At 37.9% G+C, this 13,346-nt stretch overlaps 1 protein-coding gene across 2 annotated transcripts in view; it reads left to right on the top strand.

The window, feature by feature from the left end:
- The window catches only part of gnpat (glyceronephosphate O-acyltransferase), a 60,960-nt gene extending 47,614 nt beyond the window's left edge, over positions 1-13,346 (top strand). For both annotated transcript variants that reach the window (XM_072559007.1, XM_072558997.1), the window contains exons 11-16: positions 1,414-1,493; positions 1,961-2,101; positions 5,332-5,434; positions 6,029-6,122; positions 6,252-6,313; positions 10,533-13,346. In XM_072559007.1, coding sequence (XP_072415108.1) covers positions 1,414-1,493; positions 1,961-2,101; positions 5,332-5,434; positions 6,029-6,122; positions 6,252-6,313; positions 10,533-10,576 — 524 coding nt within the window. In that variant the 3' untranslated portion in view covers positions 10,577-13,346. The remainder of the gene's footprint in view (positions 1-1,413; positions 1,494-1,960; positions 2,102-5,331; positions 5,435-6,028; positions 6,123-6,251; positions 6,314-10,532) is intronic.

The raw sequence follows: 13,346 nt of genomic DNA, 5'->3' as shown, positions 1-13,346 counted from the left end.
AAGAGAGCCTTAAACTTGAACTCAGATGTTTCTTGAGAGCAGTGTTACTTGAGAAATATGAAATTACATGTTTCTTTTGAGTTGTGATTCAGTTATTTGAATAAATAAAAATCTATTGATCCTGTAATTTGAATCAGCTGATATTCGCCTGGTCATTTGCCAATGAGTATTGAAAATGATAAGAAACAATTATTGCAATTGAATTCCTTACTGAGGATAGTAACGTTTTCTATTTGGCAGAATCTGTAGCCCAGTCACCTATAAAAAGTTTATATGGGGAGACAATGGTGTAATGGTTATGTCTCAAAATTCAGAGATTCAGTCTCATGCTCTGGGGACATGGGTTCAAATCCCACTATAGAAGCTGGTGGAAGTTAAACTCAATTAATGTATGTCTCACTGGTCTTAGTGATGATGAATAATTATCATAGGTTTTTTTTAAAACAACAACCAATCTAATTCATTAAATCTGCCATCCTTATCCTGTCAGGCTCCAGACCTACATCATTGTGATTGACTGTAAGCTGCCTGCTGAAATTGCCTAGCAAATCAAAGGCAATTAGATTAGATTAGATTAGATTAGATTACTTACAGTGTGGAAACAGGCCCTTCGGCCCAACAAGTCCACACCGCACCCGCTGAAGCGCAACCCACCCATACCCCTACATGTACCCCTACCTAACACTACGGGCAATTTAGCATGGCCAATTCACCTGACCTGCACATCTTTGTGACTGTGGGAGGAAACCGGAGCACCTGGAGGAAACCCACGCAGACACGGGGAGAACGTGCAAACTCCACACAGAGAGTCGCCTGAGGCGGGAATTGAACCCGGATCTCTGGCGCTGTGAGGCAGCAGTGCTAACCACTGTGCCACCGTGCCGCAATGAGGGATGACCAACAATTGCTGGCCTTGCTCACAATATTCACATGCCATGAAAGAATAAAAAAAGTGCCATTCTTAACAAAGAACACTATGCAAGAGTTGCAAGAAATAAGTAGACGCTGTGAGGGTGCTTCCTCTTGGGAACATTGGGAATGTTATAGTGAAAAGAGCCTATTGGCCTATCTGCTGCTCCTCTCCTCCACTCCCAACCTCCTGCAGCCCTAGAGTGCTTTCCGATGTGTGTTTCCACAAGACATATAGGCCAGGGACTTCCAAGATGCAGTACAAAATGTAGCAAGAGTGTAAAGTGTGTACTGTATATTATGTGATTAAAATAACTAATACATTTAAAATTCCTTCCTGCATAAAATTAAGCTAAAATAGATCACGTCTAGCTTCAGATTTCTGATAAAGGTTTCAAGTGTTCTGATGCTTTCTTCCCACAGATCCTGCTAGACATGCTAAGTTTCTTGAGCAATTTCTGTTTTTGCTTTTGAAGGTTATAAGTAATACTGTTTTTTTTTCAGAGGATGTCTACAGCTGCTTTAGCTACCTGCATCAAGTATTGTCTGACGAGTTTATTTTTTTGCCAGGAGATCTCGTCAAGGTAATGTGAAATGCAGTGTGAGATACATAAATACATGCCAAGAATAACTTTGTATCAGGCACTTTGCTTCCTAATACATTTCCTACACATTCTTGCACCAAGAGGGAGGTCAGAAATAGATGGTGTCAATTTTCATAATGTGCTCCAATGGAATGCTGAGCTGTGTTGTTATTAAGGTTGCAATACACTTCATAAAGTCACTTACAATAACTATTAAGGCCATGCAGTGAAAATCTATTGCTCATTGAATTATGGAGCACAAAAAATACTCTTTCAAAGCACTTCGAATATTACAAAGTATTTGTAAAACCAACAATACTCGAAATGCTAAATAAGTAACTAAGAAATTGCCAAATTTGTAACTCTCTAAAACGGCCTGTCCTCTTGTTATGATCAGTTTTGATCCAGATTCTATCTCATGTTTTTCATGTTATATTTAGTATTGTGACTGTTTTCTTTCGCTGCAGGACTTTGATGAAGGGCTGTACTTGGTCACGAAGAGTGGTGCCATTCAGGGCTCCCACACAGACCTGTACATTTCTGAGAAGGGCAGTGATACCATTTCCTTTTTATCAGAAATGTTCAGACCTTTTCTGGAAGGTTATCAGGTAAGTTAATGGATTTTCTACTGAAATATTTAATCAGCTTTTGTTTTTTGTTCGTACTTTTAGAATTTTCCTTTAGTTAGTGAAGTATGTGCTGCTAATAATTTAATTGTTTTAGAATTCCTTTACATTTCTGTGTTTACATTTAAATGTCTGTTGTAAAGCAGTTCCATTCTAAATCTGGTTAGGTTGCACTAGTTTCTCTTTATCCTTTGAACAGTTATAAGATAGTCAGCGGGTTAGATAGGATGGACAGTGAGAGACACCTTGGATGGTGATGGCTAGCACGAGGGACATAGCTTTAAATTGAGGGGTGATAGATATAGGATAGATATCAGAGGTAGTTTCTTAACTCAAAGAGTAGTAAGGGCATGGAACGCCCTGCCTGCAACAGTAGTAGACTCGCCAACTTTAAGGGCGTTTAAATGGTCATTGGATAAACATGGATAAAAATACTGTAGGTTAGATGGGTTTCAGATTGGTTCCACAGGTTGGTGCAACATCAAGGGCCTGTACTGCGCTGTAACTTTCTATGTTTTTGGGTATTATGCAATAATTGCGTAAGTGCTTTGCTGTTCAGTTACAACTTGTAGTGTCCTTCTTCTAATATTTAGAGATTAGCATTAAGAAAAACAAGCCAAGCAGAGCTTTTTCACTGAAAGGATTGCAGTGAGTAACCAGGGAAAACTTTTCTCACTCATGACATTTAAAGTAAATGTTCAAACATAAGGAAAGAAAGACTTGAACTTCTGCAGCATCTTTCACAACTTGAGGACATCCCAAAGTGCTGAATAATTCAGTCAACATCTTTTGAAATACATTCACGATTGTTGTTTGGAAATGTGGCAGCGGAATTTGCACAAAATCAAGCTGACACATTCAATACTGTAACAATGAGCAGATAATTTGACAAAGTGATGTTAATTGATGACTAAAAATTAACCAGGATACTGACTGAGTCACAACTTTACCATGTAAGAGTAGAAGTTAATACAGTGTGGAAATCACGTTTGCACTGAGGTAAATTCACGTGAATCCATTGTTTATAAACTGGGCTTTTCCAATATATAACATAAGTTAGGAGGTTTTATAGTGAGTCATGTTCTGCATGTTGGGTGTTATTTAAAAAGATATTGAGTATAGAAGTAAAAAGAGAATATGTCATGTAAATTAATAATTAGGACAACAGGCAATCATTAAAACATTCGTAAAGATAGATTAGCATTCATCCAATTTGTATTTAAACAAGTCTGTTCCGATCAATAATCTGGAATTAAGACATCATGAACTCTTAAATTTAACAGCTTTTATGGCCTTAATAGTCAAATGGGTATGTCAGTGGGATTACATCACATTGTTCTTGCTTATTTATAGTAGCAATTCACCTGAAATTATATCAAAAAAAGAAGTGCTAGCCATAAGCCTTAAGCTTGTTGATCTGACAAATGACACATGGTTATATAAATAATTGACTTCAAGCTAAGAGAAAAAAAAATATTACAGTGCTGAAGGTCTGAAAACAAAAGCAGCAAGTGCAATCTGGCAGCATCTGGAGAGAAAAAAAGAAGCAAAGTTAATGTCTTGACTATTAAAGAATTACTTTTCTATGTATGCATCTTTGCAAACTATGTAAATGCTCATGTTCGCAAGTAATTTTTGTCCAATATGTGCCTCGATATGGATTTTTTTGATTGGAAGATGTTGACATCGCTGCTTCAGCCAGGATTTATTACTCATTCCTAATGCCTTTGAGAAGTTGGTGGTGAGATGCCTTCTTGAACTGCAGTCGTCTTTGGAGTGTTTTGAAAATAACTTGCAGGAAGTTTTAATAATTTGAGTTGTCTTCAGTCATTGTCATCTATTTTTCAATGTAAGACCTCCAACAAAGACTAAATGTTTCATTTCTCCCCTTCTCCAGATCAGTGCTTTTGTTTCTCAAATGAACATGCTTTGATAGCAAATCTCTTTAATGTATAGACTGGCTTGGAGAGTTGCTCAGTCTCTGTATCCTGCACATCAAATGGTTTTTATTTTCACAATTGGCCTCAGTCACATGATAATTAGTCTTTGATCTATTTATGTATATCTCCTCAGCTTGAATTTTGTACAATTTTTCACACTGTATGCAGTTTATTTCTATAGCTGTTAAATATTATTTGTCCTGTTCCTTCAGCTCACAGCAACCCACTGCCCCAAATAGAACTTAATAATTGGTACTGAGAAGTCACTTGTCTGATTAATTAAACACCCACAAAGCAACCGCAAATCTTCTTTGTGATACGAGCCTGTCTTTGCCATTATTTTTATTTCTGTAACAGAGTTCTATGTTAGTCTTATTATTTAGGCAAGGTTACAGAATCATAGAACTGTTAAAGCACAGAAGGAGGCCATTTGGTCTGTCATGTCTTTGCAAATTCTCCAAAGGGACAATTCATTTAATGCAAATCCAAATCTCTATTTGTCCGTAACCATGTACATTCTGTTTTTTCCAACCTCCTTCTCTCTTAACTGCTACAATTGAACATACTTGCACGACACACTCTGGTAGTAATCTGCATTCCAGATTTTAACCACTCGATGTTTCTCCTCATGTCACCATTGCTCTTTTACCAATTAAAGTGTACTTAAATCTGTGTGCTTTTGTTCTTGCTCCTTCCACCAATGAGAACAGCTTTGCTGTACCCACTCTCTTCTAACCATTTTTTGATTTTGAATAATTCTAATAAATCTGCTTTTAGTCTTCTGTTATTGTCAACTGCAAAATTTGGTCTCTCTTAGTTTATTTCAAGAAGTAGTTGTTTCTGACACTGCTCATTATGTACCTCTAATTACCCCGATGGTGTGCTGCTTTCTTATATTGATGGAGGTGTTGGTCACATACTACTTGTACATCCTGTTCACCTTCTGAGTATTTAAAATAAATCCCTAATGGTAATGGAACACACACAACTTGCTGATGTCATGATTAATCTATAGGGCTGTAAAAAGTGTGTTTTTCAAGTATTAAAATATGGAAAGGTGTTTTTAATTTTAGCATTTGCTCTTCTTGCTATATTTTGAAGTTTGATTTAGAGCTTAAAATATTAACTTTTTTTAGAATGTGGAATTCAGTTTTTAGCATTAGATCATTTGTACAAAATTCAGTTTACATTACAACTAAGCTCTGTTTGAAGAAAAACTTCAAATTAAAAACTACTCTGTGTCTTCATGAAAACAAATATTTGTATCTGTAGGTTATTTGCAAATATCTGTTGAGCACAGAATTCACTGACCATTTTACTGAGAAGAGATTTATCACTGAAATCCGAAGCTATGCTGCAGAACTTATTTTAACAGGTATTTCATCTAAATTTTATTCATTTCAACCACAATTTCCTCAGAACATGGCCCTGAATTGTTCATATTTCCCCTCTAACTGAAACAGAAGCTCTGAGGTTTTTTTTTGTAGCTACCATTTATAAATGCCTGTTTAACCCGAAGTTTACTGTGCTGGGGGTGGCAGACAATATTGTTGGGCAAAGAGAGACATGTTAACTTTCACTGAAGTGTTCTTATCAAGCACATTCAGGGACTCCTAACCCAAATGCCCAAAATGCATCTCAGTGTGCATTGTGCGCCATACTGTTGAAATCTTTGATCTGATTCGCAGATTCCAGGAGGTGATGAGAAATTGCAGTTATCTCCAAGTGCCAAACATGACTTGGAATGGTATCCTTATGGTGTCCATGTCTGTGTCTCTCATAACTACAATTAGTGTAAGGGTGTATTTCACTGTTGATTGAACCTTGATGCGAGCTTGTGAATTATTACAGGACTGGTCCAATAGTCTTGTTCAGGTTAAAGAAATGAATCATATCATCCTGAGGATAATAAGCACATTATTGTAGAATTCCACCATATTCTGACTCTCATCATCTGTTCTAAATATAGGTGCCATAAAATATAATGAGGTCCTCTCAGTGGATATGCAGAAAAATGCATTGGCTGCTTTAACTCGGCTTGGTGCTATGGAGAAAATGAAGATGTATGTATCAAAAAACACTTGGTGCGTTCTCGGACTTCTCAGTCAAAACGTACTTCTCAAAAGTAGTTTGGTCATTCCTGTGTCCATTGTGAGGAATTGATTTGATACGATTGATTTTATCTTTTATAGAGCTAATGGGAATGTCTATAAAGTGAACAAGCAGAGTGTCACGAGGGTAGCAAACATGTTGGGTAAGGATGTCCATTCCTTTCTTTGCACATCAGAGGACTTTGTGATTTCAATCTCAATTTGTATAACAGTAATGTTTTAATTTAGAATTTCATGTGTTTCCAGGTGTACTTGTAGCAATATATATATGGGAGCAGGCATTTGCTATTTAGCCTCTCAAATCAGTTTTCCCATTCAGCGAGATCATACTTAATCTGAATGATCCAACTCCATGGAGCTACTTTCATCTCAAACTCCATAAAACCTTCAGATAACTAAAATCTGCCTGTCTCTCAGTTAAATTAACAATTAATCCAGTATCAGTTAACTTGCAGTAAAGAATTCCAAACATCTGTAATTTTTGAGTGGAGAAGTACTTCCTAATTTATTCTCTGATTTGTAGACTGTCACCTCGTCTTAATCTCCTCAACCAGTTACTATCTAACTTAGCATTGGAATCTTGAAATCTTTGATCAAATCATCCTTTAATATTTTTAATTCTAAAGTAAGAAATTTATAGAATATTTCCTTGTACCTTATGTTGAAGCCAAGGAAAAAATTTGCAAAATATGCGTTACTCTCCATCATAAGCCAATATATCTTTTCCAAGGTATGGTGAAAACTGTGTCCGCTACACTAGGCGTAGTCAAACCACAACTTTGCAAAGCTGAAGCACATGAAATAGAACTTAGTCACAGAGATGTACAGCAAGTAAACAGACCTGTTGGTCCAACTTATCCATGCCGACCAGATATCCTAAATTAATCTTGTCCCATTTGCCGGAACTTGGCAGTCTTTTAAATATTGTAATTGTTCCACCGGTTCCTCTGGCAGCTCATTCCATACACGCAACTCCCTTTGCACGAAGAAGTTGCCTCTTAGGTCCCTTTTAAATTTTTCCCCTCTTCCCATAAACCAATGCCTGCTGTCCCACCCCAGGAAAAAGACCCTGCCTATTTCCCCTATCCATGCCCTTCATGATTTTATAAACCACTGTAAGGTCACCCCTCAGTCTCCAATGCTCCAGGGAAAACAGCCCCAGCCTACTCAGCCTTTCCAATAGCTCAAACCCTCCAACCCTGGCAGCATGCTTGTAAATCTTTTCTAAATCCTTTCATGTTTCATAATATCCTTCCTATAGAGGGGAGATCATAATTACATGCAGTATTCCAAAAGTGACCTAACAATGTCTGATACAGCTACAACATGACCTTCCAACTCCTATACTCAATGCTCTGAGTAATAAAGGAAAGCATACCAAACACCTTCGCTGTCCTATTTACCTGCGATTCCACTTTCAAGGAACTATGAACCTGCACTCCAAGGTCTCATTGTTCAGCAACACTCCCCAGGACCTTACCATTAAGTGTATAAGCCCTGCCCTGATTTGCCTTTCCAAAATGCAGCGCCTCACATTTATCTAAATTAAACTCATCTGCCACTCCTCGGTCCATTGGCCCATCTGATCAAGATCCCTTTGTATGCTGAGGTAACCTTCTTCACTGTCCATTACATCTCCAATTTTGGTGTCATCTACAAACTTACTAACTATACCTCCTATGTTCACATCCAAATCATTCATATAAATGATGATCCAGTATCAATCCTTGTGGCACACCACTGGTCACAGGTGTCCAGTCTGAAAAGCAACCTTCCACTACCATCCTCTGACTTCTACCTTCGAGTCAGTTCTGTATCTAAATGGCTACTTCTCCCTGTATTCCATGCGCTCTAACCTTGCTAACCAGTGTACCATGAGGAACCTTGTTGAACACAATACTGACATCCATACAGATCACATCCACTGCTCTGCCCTCATCAATCCTCTTTATTACTTCTTCAAAAATCTCAGTCAAGCACAAAGCCACGTTAACTATCCATAATCAGTCCTTGCTTTTCCAAATACGTATAAATCTTGTCCTTCAGGATTCCCTCCATTAACTTGCCCACCACCGATGTCAGACTCACTGGTCTATAGTTCCCTTACCACCTTTCTTGAATAGTGGCATCATGTTAGCCAACCTGTAGTCTTCCAGCGCCTCACCTCTGACAATTGATGATACAAATATCCCAGCAAGAGGCCCAGCAATCACTTCCCTAGCTTCTCACAGAGTTCTATGGTATACCTGGTCAGGTCCTGGGGATTTATCCACGTTTATGCATTTTAAGACATCCAGCACCACCACCTCCTATAATATGGGCATTTTTCAAGATGTCACCATCTATTTCCTCACATTCCACATCTCCGTAGTAAACACTGATGCAAAGTACTCATTTACTATCTCCCCCACCACCTGCAGTTCCACACAGCCTTGCTGATCAGCCTTGCTGATCTTTGAGGGACCCTGTTCTCATCCTAGTTACCCTTTTGTCCTTAATGTATTTATAAAATCCCTTCTTACCCTATATGCCAAAGCTATCTCATGTCCCCTTTTTACTGTCCTTATTTCCCTCTTAAGTATAGAGCAACTTTGGTTATCCGAACATCAGTTATCCGAATTTCAGATTATCTGAACAAGACCTCAAGATCCCATAAAAATGTTATTAAATTTAAATAAAAGCACAGCGAGACCAGGCAGCTTGGGCTGGCGGTGGGAGCAGAAACACGGTTGCCACACAGGAACATTGTTACTGCTATTGCGGTCGCCACGGGAACACTGTTCCTGCTATTATGGTCGCCATGGGAACCCTGTTTCTGCTATTGCGGTCACCACGGGACCCTATTCCTGCTATTGTAGTCACCACAGAAACCATGATCAGTTATCCGAACAAAATACTCCCCACCAGTCTTTGGATAATCAAGGTTGTACTGTATATTCATACTCTCCTAATGATTCTCTTGATCACCGTCTATACCTGAAATATGCTTCCTTCTTTTTCTTAACCAAAACCTCAATTTCTTTAATCATGCAGCACTCTCTGCACCTACCAGTCTTGCCTTTCACCCTCACAGGAACATACTATCTCTGGACTTCCATTATCTCGTTTTGGAAGGCTTCCCATTTTCCAGCCATCCATTTACCTGCGAACATCTGTCCCAATTAACTTTTGAAAGTTTCATTAGAATCATAGAAGCCCTACAATATGGAAACAGGCCTTTTAGCCCAACAAGTCCACGCCAACCCTCCAAACAGTAACCCACCCATTCATCTGCCCTATTACTCTACATTTCCCCTGACAAATGCACCTTCTACATATCCTATGGGCAATTTACCATTGCCAATTCACCTAACCTGCATATCTTTGGACTGTGGGAGGAAATTGGAGCACCCGGAGGAAACCCATGCAGACACGGGGAGAACGTGTAAAGAACAGAACCTGGGTCCCTGGTGCTGAGAGGCAGCAGTGCTAACCACTGAGCTACCTTGCCACCTTATTCTTGCTTAATACTGTCAAATTTGCCTTCCTCCAATTTAGAATGTTAACTTTTAAATCCGGTCTATCCTTTTCCATCACTATTTTTAAACTAATAGAATTGTGGTCGCTGGCCCCAATGTGTTCCCCCACTGACACCTCAGTCACTTGTTCTGCCTTATTTCACAAGAGTAGGTCAAGTTTTGCACTTTCTGTAGTAGATATGTCCACAGACTGAATCAGAAAAGTTTCTTGTATACACTTAACAAATTCCTCTTCATCTCAACCCTTAACACTATGGTAGTCCCAGTCTATGTTTGGAAAGTTAAAATCCCCTACCATTGCCACCCAATGATTCTTACAGATAACCAAAATCACCTTACAAATTTGTTTATCAATTTCCCGCTGACTATTTTTAACATATAATGGAATGTTCATTGGACTACAGGCTGTTTTAGCCTTTTTCAGAGTTTTTGAGCAGAAGCAGGTCATGCAATGTTTATCTTGTCCTGTTAAGTGTAATGTTTAGCACACCCTAACTCTTCCCCAAATTGTAAAAAAACTATAGGCTTCAGGTTAGAAATTGCAGGTGTACAGACACATATTATACATGGGTTTAAAATCTGGTTACAGTGCAATCTCTAATAACATGTATGGGGGAATAGTTCCATGATCCATCTCCCTAAATATTGTCAGTGCAGAGTTCCGTTAAACATGGGAATTCACCCTTATTCGTTACTTCAATCCACGAACATTTTGTAGTTTTAATTTGAAAATAAGTTGGCTAGTGCAGGCACAGTGAGCTTTCTATGATTCTAAATGGTCTCCTGTGCTGAATGATTTTGAAGTTATTTGGAACACCTTCTAACTATGTGGTTTTATTTGCAGTGCCCATGGCTCCAATAAAACATGCTACTGTGGCCAGGCTTTGAATCCAGATATCTTGCAGTTCCTGAGGAAACCATACCTACATTCTGCTAGTGGCAGATGGAATTTGTTTTTATATTTTGAATATGTGAAACCCAGGCACTGAGCTGATTGGAAAGAAATGGTACAGGAAATGGAGCAGGTCCAGGGTCAGGAAATGCTAATCTGTTTTGAACAGCTAAAAATCTCTAACAATGAATTCTTAGTGCTTATGTTTTGAATTGCTTTCACCTAAGGTGTCTTCATTGTTTTTTTTTTAAAAACAAGTATGCAAGTGGAGATTTTGTTACATGTAAATATTAATGTAGCCATACCAGGGCTGAAATGTTCAGTTAAAAGTCCAAACAAGCCTGAATGAAAGAGTTTAGAGGTCATTTTCTCAAGACTAATCAGATAGTACTGTTTCTATTTAAGGTTCTTTGAAAATCTATGGGACCATTGCTGGAGATATCTTTGAGATGTAGTTACAGTTGTGGGCAAAAATGTTCCTAATGGCACTTCCTGAAAACAGCCAAAATAAAATGATAAAACCTGCTCTCAACAAAGAATTCCTGAGTAAAGTTGCCTCAGAACCACAGTTCAACATATTCCAGTTCAGATTTGCTCCATAAAATTACACTATTGATGATTTGCTTGATACAGCAGATGCTGCAGTTTTCACATTGGTTGCATTATTAAAAGTCCATTGGAAATTAGAACATCACAGAGTAAAATTCTCTTTTGTACTCCATACAGGAGACAACAGAAACTTTTGTAATGTATAAACAGCTAAAACTAGCTAGTTTAATCTAAGATTGCATCAGTAATTGGAAACCACTGTTGCTTTGAGAATATAACTACTCTTGGGACCCCATCTGTAAACAAGTAGAAGTCTCATTCTTCATGTGGCAAATATCAGTCAAGGTACAAAAGGATTTTATTGTCAGCCACAGTTCCACTGCATATAACAAGACTCTTTGTAGCTTGTAAAAGAGTATTTTAATGTATGTGATATATGTTGAGACATCCTATGGATGGCATGTTTGATCAATTTACATCCAGGAAATTACTCCAGTAATGGAGTCCTGAAGTCAGGAATGTTGTGGAGACTGGGCAACTGTATGGTCACTCCAGAAGTGAGGAGTATGGTATGTGGTCATTGACAATTTGCTTGCTCCAGAAATACAGCTGTTTGGTTGTTCCATAAGTGGAAGGAATCATGTATTCACTCCAATAATTGGATCACTCCTGAAAAGAACACCATGCGATCACTCCAGAACTGAGTACGATTACTTCAGCAATTGGATCAATCCTAATAAAGGGACATGTGATCACTCCATAAGTGAGAGTCATCAGTTGGTTTTTATTTAGCTTGATTGAACATGTTGACCAACCTCTGTGGCAAACTGGTCTTGAAACTGAACCTTTTGGCCCAGAGGTAAGTTCAGATTACTCCAACATAGAATCACTCCTTCTATAGAGTCATATGATCACTGCAGATGAGAGATTATATGTTCATTTTAGGAACACTCCGAAATAGCGTCATGTAGTGAATCCACTGTGTTTGGGCAGAGACTAATGTCTGGATGGAGGCCATGTGATCATGTGCTTTGCAGGCATCTTTCATGTAACAGAACTAAACCATCTGAGTGAGGAAAAGGCCATCTTTCTGGAAACCAATTTGTTCAAGGAACATTTTAAATATAGCTTTTGGGTACTTAAATTCTCTTAATAAATGAATAACTATATCAAACACTTGTGTTTTATTGATACTACAGTAACCTTGTGGATTTTATTTCCCTTGGTTCAGGCCATTGTGCCTAAGCATAGGAACAGCATATAGATTTTGAGGTTTGGTATTTGTAGTTACACCTTAATTTTTGAGGCATTTTAGATACTTTAGCTCTTGAGTACCACCAATTCATAGTTTTGAAATAAAATACAGTTTAATAATAGTGCTCATCGCGATCCAACAGGTCTGTGGTCTTCCAGCTTGGTCATTCCATAGTCTCATTGTCCACAGCTGATTTCACAGATAACTTGAACAGAAGCTCCAGATTTAGATCACCTGGAATGTTAATGCAGAGAAGGCTAACTGGACAAACATGCCACTTGCTAGCTTGAAAATAGGGTTTGCTTTTTAAGTAACAAGGATAATGTATATAAACATATTTTGGATAACATGAACACTCTTTGTTCTACTTTTTCCCTTTTAAGAAAGATAAGGAACAGTTTCAAAAAGTGGTATACTGTAATTTTTTTTAAAGTCCAAATATAAATAAAGATCTTTGAACTGATCAAAATAAATAGATTATGAATACTAGAAATGGAGTATCTGCATTGAAAAGATAATTTTAAGTTACTACTTGACTTCATTTATGTGTACTTCTCATATTTCATCTTTTTGATTAAATTTTGTGCCTGGTGTCAATATTTTGCTTCACAGGATACTGAAACAGCACTGTCTTGTAATTTCAGCAAGTACACAGTAACTGACAACTTAGATTTAATTAGTTCATTTTATCACCAATTTTTTGTACATTTGCCTGTCTTGCACAATTTTCTTTTTAAACTGTTAATCCTCAACAAATATGTGCAACCCAAGAAATCTGACTTGGCTGTGTTAGGCTGGGCTGGGCACTGAAACCCATGTTGCAGTGTAATAGCAATTGGCGAATGTCATTCTGCTGTGATCTCATTAAATTAATCACAATGTAACTGATTGCCACAGACTTAAATCTTTGGCTGCATAACCTTTTGTAAAACTGCTATAAATAAAATTAACCATTAAAAACA

Source organism: Chiloscyllium punctatum, chromosome 3 (assembly GCF_047496795.1).
Source record: "Chiloscyllium punctatum isolate Juve2018m chromosome 3, sChiPun1.3, whole genome shotgun sequence".
NCBI classification, from domain to species: domain Eukaryota; kingdom Metazoa; phylum Chordata; class Chondrichthyes; order Orectolobiformes; family Hemiscylliidae; genus Chiloscyllium; species Chiloscyllium punctatum.
Note: the sequence above shows the minus strand (reverse complement) of the source record. Positions and strands in the feature narration are given on the sequence as shown.